General features: G+C 44.8%; 1 protein-coding gene across 1 annotated transcript; it reads right to left on the bottom strand.

Moving 5' to 3' along the window:
* Positions 1–4,793: 4,793 nt before the first annotated feature.
* Positions 4,794–7,898, bottom strand: LOC137308156 (probable G-protein coupled receptor 139). Its single transcript, XM_067977041.1, has 2 exons — positions 7,799–7,898; positions 4,794–5,692 (listed from the first exon to the last, which is right to left on the bottom strand). The coding sequence occupies exons 1-2, from the start codon at positions 7,896–7,898 to the stop codon at positions 4,794–4,796; spliced, it is 999 nt and encodes a 332-aa protein (XP_067833142.1).
* Positions 7,899–10,871: the final 2,973 nt, after the last annotated feature.

Genomic DNA, 10,871 nt, shown 5'->3' with positions numbered 1-10,871 from the left:
TCCAATATTTCTCAAGGAAATTGGAAAATAATTGATGGGGAAAAATACAGTGCTATGGGGAAAGACCAGCGGAATGGGACTAATTGGATCGCACTTTCAAAGAGCCGGCACAGGTAGGATGGGCTGAATGGCTTCCTTCTGTGCTGTGACATAAAATTATACTACTTTGATACGCAGCGAGTTGTAGTGATCTGGAATGCTCTGCCTGAAAGGATGGTGGAAAAAGATTCAATTATAACTTTCAAAAGATAATTGGATAAATACTTAAAAGAAAAAAAAATCAGGGCTATGGGGAAAGAGCAGGGAATGGGACTAATTGGAAAGCTCTTTCTAAAAGCCGGCACAGGCACGATGGGCCGAATGGCCTCATCCTGTGATTTACCTACTCTTATATTATGAAACGATGAAGGTGCCAGTGACCACTGCGTTAATTACGCGAGGGGTAGAGGAAATCCCGGGACTGTAGGTGCCGGTGACCAGTGTGTTAGTGGAGTGGGAGGTAGGGGAGATCCCGGGACTGTAGGTGTCGGTTATCAGTGTGTTAGTGGGACGGGAGGTATGGGAGATCCCGGGACTGTAGGTGCCGGTGATCAGTGTGTTAGTGGAGCGGGAGGTAGGGGAGATCCTGGGACTGTAGGTGCCGGTGACCAGTGTGTGAATGGGGCGGGAGGTCGGGGAGATCCTGGGACTGTAGGTGCCGGTGACCAGTGTGTGAATGGGGCGGGAGGTCGGGGAGATCCTGGGACTGTAGGTGCCGGTGACCAGTGTGTGAATGGGGCGGGAGGTAGGGGAGATCCTGGGACTGTCGGTGCCGGTGTCCAGTGTGTTAATGGGGCGGGAGGTAGGGGAGATCCCGGGACTGTCGGTGCCGGTGATCAGTGTGTTAATGGGGCGGGAGGTAGGGGAGATCCCGGCACTGTAGGTGTCGGTGATCAGTGTGTTAGTGGGACGGGAGGTAGGGGAGATCCTGGGACTGTAGGTGCCGGTGACCAGTGTGTTAGTGGGACGGGAGGTAGGGGAGATCCCGGGACTGTAGGTGCCGGTGACCAGTGTGTTAGTGGGACGGGAGGTGGAGGAGATCCCGGGACTGTTGGTGCCGGTGACCAGTGTGTTAATGAGGCGGGAGGTAGGGGAGATCCTGGGACTGTAGGTGCCGGTGACCAGTGTGTGAATGAGGCGGGAGGTAGAGGAGGTCGCGGGACTACAGGTGCCGCTGACCAATGTGAAGATCTGAAGACTTTCTAAGAGCAGAGTCAGTCCTGTGTCAAAGAGAGTCTGATCCTCTCTCCATCAGGCCGCGATGCTGCAAAGACTGTGTATCCAGCAATCAATGAAACATTTGTAACCTGATGCTGTCTATGAACTCAATTTACAGCGTTTGTGAATGTTTACATCTCATGCAGTTATAAGTTGTAAAATAATATGAGGCTACTAATTGCACCAAATGTTTGATCATATTGGAGAAAGTACAAGGAAATAAAATAAACAGGGAAATAAAATTAATGAAGTGCCGGTGACCAGTGTCTTAATGGGGCGGGAGGTAAAGGGGATACCGGGACTGCAGGTGCCGGTGACCAGTACGTTAATGGGGCGTCAGGTGGCGGAGATCCCGGGACTGCAGGTGCCGGTGACCCGTGTGTTATTGGGGTGTCAGGTGGGGGAGATCCCGGGACTGTAGGTGCCGGTGATCAGTGTGTTAATGGGGCGGGAGGTAGAGGAGATCCCGGGAATGTAGTTTCCTTTGACCAGTGTGTTATTGGGGCGGGAGGCAGTGGAGATCCCGGGACTCAAGGTGCCGCTGAACAGTCTGTCATTGGGGCGGGAAGAAGAGGAGATCCAGGAAATGGAGGTGCTGGTGACGAGTGTGTGAATGAGGCGGGAGGTAGAGGAGATCCCGGGACTGTAGGTGCCGGTGACCAGTGTGTGAATGGGGCGGGAGGTAGAGGAGATCCCGGGACTGTAGGTGCCGGTGACCAGTGTATGAATGGGGCGGGAGGTAGAGGAGATCCTGGGACTGTAGGTGCCGGTGACCAGTGTGTGAATGGGGCGGGAGGTAGAGGAGATCCCGGGACTGTAGTTGCCGGTGACCAGTGTGTGAATGAGACGGGAGGTAGAGGAGATCCCGGGACTGTAGGTGCCGGTGACCAGTGTGTGAATGGGGCGGGAGGTAGAGGAGATCCCGGGACTGTAGGTGTCGGTGACCAGTGTGTGAATGGGGAGGGAGCTATAGCAGGTCCAAGGTTTGTAGGCGCCGGATGGTTCCTGGGAATGTAAGTGTTTACCGGGTGCCCCTGAGAATGTGTTTACCAGATGGGACCTGGAAACTGAAGTGTTTACCGGAATGTGCCTGAGAATTTGAGTGTTTACGGGTGGTCCCTGGGAATTGTCTTTTTTTTTTACCGAATGGTCCCTAGGAATGTAAATATTTACCGGACGGTCCCTAGGAATGTAAATATTTACCGGACGGTCTCTAGGAATGTAAATATTTACCGGACGGTCCCTAGGAATGTAAATATTTACCGGACGGTCTCTAGGAATGTAAGTGTTTACCGGACGGTCCCTAGCAATATAAGTGTTGACCGGGTGGTCCATGGGAATAGCAGTGTTTACCGGATGGCCGCTGGGAATGTAAGTGCTGACCGGATGGTGGCTGGGAATCTAAGTTTTTACTGGATGGTCCCTTGGATGTTAAGTGTTTGCTGGCTGGCCCCTCGGAATGTCAGTGTTTACCGATGGCCCCTTGGAATGTTCTTGTTTACCGGAAGGTTATGTGAATCGTAAATGTTTACCCTATGTCTATTGGAAATGTAAGTAATGCACGGATGGTCCCTGGAAATGTAAATGTTTGTCGGATGGTCCCTGGGAAGGTTATTGTTTAAGGGATGGTCCCTTAGAATGTAAGAGTTTGCCGGCTGGTCCCTGGAAATTTAAATGTTTAACGGATCGTCCTTGGGAATAAAAGTGTTTCTGGGATGGTCCCGTAGAATTTAGGTGTTTGCCGGCTTGTCCCTCGGATCATAAGTGTTTATTGGATGGTCCCTGGAAATGTAATTATTTACCGTATGGTCTCTGGGAAGGGATGTGTTTACCGAATGGCCTCTGGGAAGGGATGTGTTTACCGAATGGTCTCTGGGAAGGGATGTGTTTACCGAATGGTCTCTGGGAAGGGATGTGTTTACCGAATGGTCTCTGGGAAGGGATGTGTTTACCGAATGGTCTCTGGGAAGGGATGTGTTTACCGAATGGTCTCTGGGAAGGGATGTGTTTACCGAATGGTCTCTGGGAAGGGATGTGTTGACCGAATGGTCTCTGGGAAGGAATGTGAATACCGAATGGTCTCTGGGAAGGGATGTGTTTACCGAATGGTCTCTGGGAAGGGATGTGTTGACCGAATGGTCTCTGGGAAGGAATGTGAATACCAAATGGTCTCTGGGAATTTAAGGGTTAACCGGATGATAAACGGGAATGCAATTATTTACTGGATGGTCGCTCGTAATCTAAATGTTTACAGGATGGTCCTTGGGAATGACCGTTTTTATTATCGGATGGTTTCTGGTCCCTTGAAGTGTTTACCGGATGGTCCCTGGGATTTGAAGTGTTTACCAGATGCTCCCTGAGAATGTTAATGATTACCAGATGGTCCCTGAGAATTTAAGGGAATACCAGATGCTCCCTTGGAATATTAGTGATTATCGTATGGTCACTGGGAATGTAAGTGTTTACTGGATAGTCACTGGGAATGTAAGTTTATTGGATGGTACCTAGGAATATAAGAGTTTATCGGATGATCTCCGGGAATTGACGTGTTTACCGGAAAATCCCTGGGAATATGAGTGTTTATCGCATGCTCACTGTGAATGCAAGTGTTTACCGGATGGTGCGTGGGACGGTTCGTAATTACCGGATGGTCACTGGGAATGCAAGCCTTTACTGGATGATCCCTAGGTGTTTAATGGATGGCCCCTTGGAATGTTACAGTTTATCGGATAGTTCCTGGAAACTGACGTGTTTAACGGAAAATCCCTGGGAATAAAAATGTTTTATCACATGCTCGCTGCAAATGCAAGTGTTTATCGGGTGGTCTGCGGGAATTGTAATATTTGCTGGTTGGTCGCTGGGAATGGAAGTGTTTAACGTATCTCCCTGGGAATGTAAGTGTTTAACGGATTCTCCCTGGGAATGTAAGTGTTTAACGGATTCTCCCTGGGAATGTAAGTGTTTAACGGATTCTCCCTGGGAATGTAAGTGTTTACCGGATGATCACTGGGAATGTAAGTGTTTATCAGAGGGCCCCAGCGAATGTAGGTGTTTACTGGATGGTCCCCGGGAATGTCAGTGTTGACTGGATTGTCTCTGGGAATGCAATTATTTACTGCATGATCTCTGAGAATGTAAGTGTCTACCGGACGATCCCTGGGATTGTATGTGTTTACTGGATGAACTCTGGGAATGTAAGTGTTTACTGGACAATCCCTGGGAATGTAAGTGTTTACTGGACAATCCCTGGGAATGTCAGTGTTTACTTGACGATCCCTGGGAATATAAGTGTTTACTAGACGAACTCTGGGAATGTAAGTGTTTGATGGACGAACTCTGGGATTGTACTCGTACTCGTTCCTTCGACAAGTCACCTTAGATTGTGCGCAGGCAGATTTTTTTAATGGCCTGGTTTAAATTTGAGACTCCCTCTCTCCAGATCATTGGTCACTCTGGGATGAAACCGGGGTAGAGTGGATTGGACACAATATTAAATAGAGTTGAGTTCTATTCAGAAAAACCTGCGTCTCAACCCGTTATTTAATGAATTTAACAATTACAGTGAAGGGATAATTCACCACATTTTTCAACTGGTCTCTGAATTTAGTCTGGGTCACTGCATAAATAAAAGTGTTTGTGCTACAACTAAGAAGTTGCAGCATAAATCCTGCTTCTTGTACAAATCTAGGAAGAGCTGAAAAAACACCAAGAACATAATACATACGGTTCCATACAGATTGCATCATAAGCATTGCCCATAACAGGATGAAATTCCCCGAGATAACAAACAGTAAAATGATGGATTTCCTTCGGCTCACCATCTCTGGGTCACTCGCACTCTCCCCACTGTCGTGGCCCCGGAGTCTCCTGCGGGCTCTGTTTGCCACTAAAATGTATTTGACGATTAAAGCATTGAGCAGCAGAATCAGAACAAACGGGACAAACGGGGTGAGAATATAATGAAGGAGTTCGATTGCTGTCCACAATTGTGAATCAGTAACTCCGGGTGTAACGGAGCAAAACCACGGATCATTATCAAGTTTATATTTACCCGTATACATAAAGTACCAGGTGATGTCCTTGAAACAGCTCAGCACAGTCACTGTTCCTAGAACCACAGCCGCCGTTTTCTCAGTACAATATTTAGTTTTCAGCTTTTGGCAACAAATGGCCACAAATCGATCAAAGGTGAAAGTGACTGTGAACCAGACAGAACAGTCTGTAGCTGCATAAAGCAGGACGGCGTGGATATTACACACGGGAATGTACAATAGAAAAAGAAATTGTTCGGAATAAACAATCGGAATCTGCCTGAATATCAGATCGATGATAACGATCAGTAGATCCGCCGCTGCCATGGACACCAGGTAGCGAGTGACACATTTGGAGAGACCGCACTTTCCCCGAGACAGGATCACAATCGTTACTAAGTTAACTGTAAGGAAGGCAAATTAACAGGGAAATTATACATCAGGCTGTGAACAAAAAAGCAGTTTGAAGGAGTTCAGAGTGAAATCTGCAACTCATTACTAACATTCAATAATAGAATCTAATTCCATTTCCTTTGGAACTGACGAGAGGGTTTATTGTAAAAATAATCGGTGAACACAATAAATAAATGGGAATAAATACATGATGAAAGTAACAGGTGTATGATCAATGAGAGATTAAATGACAGCTGCCGACAGCCCAGCAGATAAAAACACCACCCGTGGTCACAGGGACTGAAACACCAGAACCTCTCAGGAATCCTTCGTGTCCCGGGATCAGTCAACATTTGGAGCGATGCGATCCGCTTCTGTGCCCTGTATTAGGGAAGGGGAAAATGCCACTTGGGTTCCTGCTCCTGGATAGAATATTAATGCGGTTTCATTATATTGAGAACTGAAATGAAAGCAACAGTAAATTGCAGAAAATGCAACCTTCACATCCAATAAATACAAGTAATTGTATTTAAAATGCACTCATGTAAATTTTAAGATAATAAATACAAGTGCACTGCAGTTGTAAAAATAACTAGGCGTAAAAAGTGTTTTAAAGATTGAGTTTTCTACATTTTTGTTGAAATACACAAATTGCAGCTCAGTGAAAGGAAGATTTTCCAAATAACATCACAATAACATCAGTAAGAATGGGCTGTGACTTCAAATAGTGTGATATCATTGACCATGTAATGTTCCATTAATTGCATTGATTAGTGTCGAAATCAGACGAATTATCCCATAGGCAATGTGGTCGGTGATTGATTTTGTAAAGTATCCGAATATAATTGGGAGAGGTTTGTCCTGGTACTTTTTTCACCATTGTTTGGAAACCGTGAATAGAAAAATAGACGAGGGGTTGTCAACTTTTTTCCTTATCCTCAGTACTTCAGTTCCCATCAGCTGAGATCGCTTCTCCTAAAGTACAGAAGAAGACAATAGAGGGTCACTCTGGGACTCACTGAGAGATTCACTCAACTGTGCCAGACGGGCGTACGTTTCAACTGTAATTTCAAAACAAAGATGGGAAATAAATATTGAGCAATGTAAATGAATGAACATTTTGTGAGAATGTAAATTACACTTGTAATCATATTCTAACCGGCAGAAACCTTGACACTAATAAAGAACTGGAGATGTTAGGAAATGAGACACTGACTGTTCAAAATCATCAACGCATTTGGAAGAGTCAAAAAGGGCAAACTGTTTCCTTATCGGTAACCAGAGGTCACAGATTTAAGGTGATCGGTAGAACAGCCAGAGGCGACATGAGGAAACATTTTTTTCACCCAGCGAGTTGTAATGATCTGTGATTCACTGCTTGAAAGGATGGCTGAAGGCAATTCAACAGTAACTTTCAAAAGGGTATTAGACAAACACTTGAAGGGAAAAATGCAGTGCTATGGGAAAGAGCAGGGGAATGGTACTATTTGGATAACTCTTTTGAAGAGCCAGCACAGGCACGATGGACCGAATGTCCTCCTCCGGTGATGTGCCTATTTTGAAACTATGACTGGAATTGAACCATGAGCGGATATTTATCAGACATTTAAAGGCGTGTTTGTGATGTGCCAGGATTTGCTCCTGTGACTCTGTGCAAGTAACCATAGAGAGCAGAAGGTGGAAAGTGTCCTAAACCATGAGCACATTCGTCTGATCTGTTAGAAACGTTCAGTGCAGATAGCAGACTGAAAGTTGTTCAAAAAATAGACTCGTCCAATATCATTGCTGAAGTTTGAATCAGAATATTTGAATCTTGGAAACACGGTATCACGTGCAGAATCAATAGCCGACAGAAGCCTGGATAGATTGGGAAATGACAAGGAGAGAAACACAGTTAAGCATAATTTTCAGAATTCACAACTTGATATAGAGATTTACCCGCCACACCAATAGCAGCAAAGATATGCCAGTATATTGATCAATCAATATGTTAACAAAGACACAAAAAATTAAAACACAGAATGGCATTAAAAACTGAATGTCCCAAGGTAAACAGCAAGAATAATATTACAGTTAAATATGGTTTATTGAATTAATAACTGGACGTAGAAACTTACGAGGAACACCAGCAGCAGCGAGGAGGGGATAGTAAATCTTCTGCACATCCTTAAATACTTTTAGTGTCCGAAGTTGATGGAAAAGGTATTGAAAATCCATCGGCAAATCCATGATTTTAATTCTGTGAAAGTGGCTGATGGCTTTTTTGCTGAAAGCAATGAACTGACTGTATGAGTTGAAACGGCGAAGGGAGCTCCTTATTTAAAGCAGGGAGAAATCCCCAAGTCACATAATTAAGCGTCATTGCAACTGACATTAATCACAGTCATTTAACAAACAGACTTGTTGTCAGCATAACACTTTTGTACATTAGAACATAGCTTAACAGATAATCCACATTTTTAAATTGAAGGTAAGCGAATGCGAAATATTTCATCTGCCCATAAAATACCGAGGAGAAAACAGATAGAGCGGAGTTCCTCCTCCTGTATTGAGCTAAAGCGGAGGAACAAATACGAGATAATAACAGAGAAAAGCAAGGAATAACTGCAGAAAAAAGTTGGATCGCAGAACCTGGTTCTCTGTTTTATTCCATCCCAAGCCATCAGGGTACAAATTTCACGACAAATAACTTTTCCAAAACTAGCAGAATCTTACCAAGCAAGGATCCCGGCGATGGAACGATGAGCTGCTCCCGACTCAGGCCTTAAACTAGAACAAGACAACAACAACGTGTTTCTAAAGAGTGACCTTACCCAGCCAAACATATTATGGTGTTTACAGAGGGGATGGAAAAATAAAAGGAGCAAAGGATTGACACCAAGGAATCAAAGGGAAACGTATAAAATATTAACATATGAGATAAATACCCTGGAAACATCTGAACACTCAATGAAACCCATTCGAAACTTTTGCAGTCTCGCAGAATAAAACTGTAAACTTTAACAGTCTCATAGTAACACCCTGTAAATATGTATAAACTCACACAACTATCAGATATAGATAAACACAATCAGAGAAACAACATGTCAGTATTTGCAGAATCACACAACTATCATATAGACAGGGACAAACTCAAAGAAACAACCTGTAAATATGTATAAATTCACGCAGCTAACATTTAATTGTGAAGTGATGCATTTTGAAAGGGAGAATAAGGCGAGGCAATATAAATTAAGTGGGTGCAGGACTGGAGCGACCAGGGTGTGAACATATAGAAATCTTTATAGGTGGCAAGGCAAGGTTGAGGCCCGAGTCAAAAAGAAGACGGAGGCATATGACATGCACAGGCAGCTGGGATAAAGTGGATACCTTGAAGAGTATAAAGATTGCCGGAGTAGAGTGAAGAGAGAAATCAGGAGGGCAAAAAGGGGACATGAGATTGCTTTGGCAGATAAGGCAAAGGAGAATCCAAAGAGCTTCTACAAATACATAAAGGGCAAAAGAGTAACTAGGGAGAGAGTAGGGCCTCTTAAGGATCAACAAGGCCATCTATGTGCAGAACCACAAGAGATGGGTGAGATCCTAAATGAATATTTCACATCGGTATTTACGGTTGAGAAAGGCATGGATGTTAGGGAACTTGGGGAAATAAATAGTGATGCCTTGAGGAGTGTACATATTACAGAGAGGGAGGTGCTAGACGTCTTAACGCGCATCAAGGTAGATAAATCTCCGGGACCTGATGCAATGTATCCCAGGACGTTATGGGAGGTTAGGGTGGAAATTACGCTTCCCCTAGCAGAGATATTTGAATAATCGACAGCTACAGGTGAGGTGCCTGAAGATTGGAGGGTAGCAAATGTTGTGCCTTTGTTTAAGAAGGGCGGCAGGTAAAAGCCTGGGGACTACAGACCGGTGAGCCTGACATCTGTAGTGGGTAAGTTGTTAGAGGGTATTCTGAGAGACAGGATCTACGGGCATTTGGAGAGGCAGGGACTGATTAGGAACAGTCAGAATGGTTTTGTGAGTGCAAAATCATGTCTCACGAATTTGATTGAGTTTTTTGAAGGGGTAACCAAGAAGATAGATGAGGGCTATGCAGTAGACGTGGTCTACATGGACTTTTGCAAAGACTTTGACAAGGTACCGCATGGTAGGTTGTTACATAAGTTTAAATCTCACGGGATCCAAGGTGAGGTAGCCAATTGGATACAAAATTGGATTGACGATAGGAGACAGAGGGTGGTTGTGTAGGGTTGTTTTTCGGACTGGAGGACTATGACCAGCGGTGTGCCTCAGGGATCGGTGCTGGGTCCGCTTTTATTTGTAATTTATATTGGTGATTTGGATGAGAATTTAGGAGGTATGGTTAGTAAGTTTGCCGATGACACCAAGGTTGGTGACATTGTGGACAGTGAAGAAGGTTATCTAGGATTGCAACGGGATGTTGATAAATTGGGCCAGTGGGCCGATGAATGGCAGATGGAGTTTAATTTCGATAAATGTGAGGTTATGCATTTTGGTAGATCGAATCGGGCCATGACCTACTCCGTTAATGGGAGGGCGTTGGAGACAGTTATTGAACAAAGAGATCTAGGAGTACAGGTTCATAGCTCCTTATAAAAACAGAAAAGCAGATTATTACCTGAATGGTGATAGATTGGGGAAAGGGGAGGTGCAACGAGACCTGGGTGTCCTTGCACACGATTCGCTGAAAGCGAGCATTCAGGTGCAGCAAGCAGTTAGGAAGTCAAATCGTATGTCGGCCTTCATTGCAAGAGGATTTGACTACAAGACCAGGGATGTCTTACTGCAGTCATACAGGGCCTTGGTGAGACCACATCTGGAGCATTGTGTGCAGTTTTGGTCTCCTTATCTGAGGAAGGATGTCCTTGCCATGGAGGAAGTGCAACGAAGCTTTACCAGACTGATTCCTGGGATGGCAGGATTGACGCGTGAGAGATTGGGTCGACTAAGCCTATATTCACTCGAGTTTAGAAGAATGAGAGGTGATCTCATCGAAACATATAAAATTCTAACAGGACCAGCCAGACTAGATGCAGGGAGATTGATCCCGAATGCTGGGGAGTCCAGAACCAGGGGTCACAGTCTCAGGATATGGAGTATGCCATTTAGAACCGAGATGAGGAGAAATTTCTTCAATCAGTCGGTGGTGAACCTGTGGAATTC

The sequence above is a fragment of the Heptranchias perlo genome, unplaced genomic scaffold, assembly GCF_035084215.1.
Source record: "Heptranchias perlo isolate sHepPer1 unplaced genomic scaffold, sHepPer1.hap1 HAP1_SCAFFOLD_122, whole genome shotgun sequence".
In the NCBI taxonomy this organism is placed as follows: domain Eukaryota; kingdom Metazoa; phylum Chordata; class Chondrichthyes; order Hexanchiformes; family Hexanchidae; genus Heptranchias; species Heptranchias perlo.
This window is presented reverse-complemented; position numbering and strand designations above follow the sequence as displayed.

Bases quoted from the DNA above. Each gene is read 5' to 3' on its own strand.
- LOC137308156 (XM_067977041.1), bottom strand. From the start codon at position 7,898: ATGGATTTTCAATACCTTTTCCATCAACTTCGGACACTAAAAGTATTT. The intron at 5,693-7,798 runs GTAAGTTTCTAC...CCTTCCTTACAG, and splicing joins CGCTGCTGCTGGTGTTCCTC to TTAACTTAGTAACGATTGTG.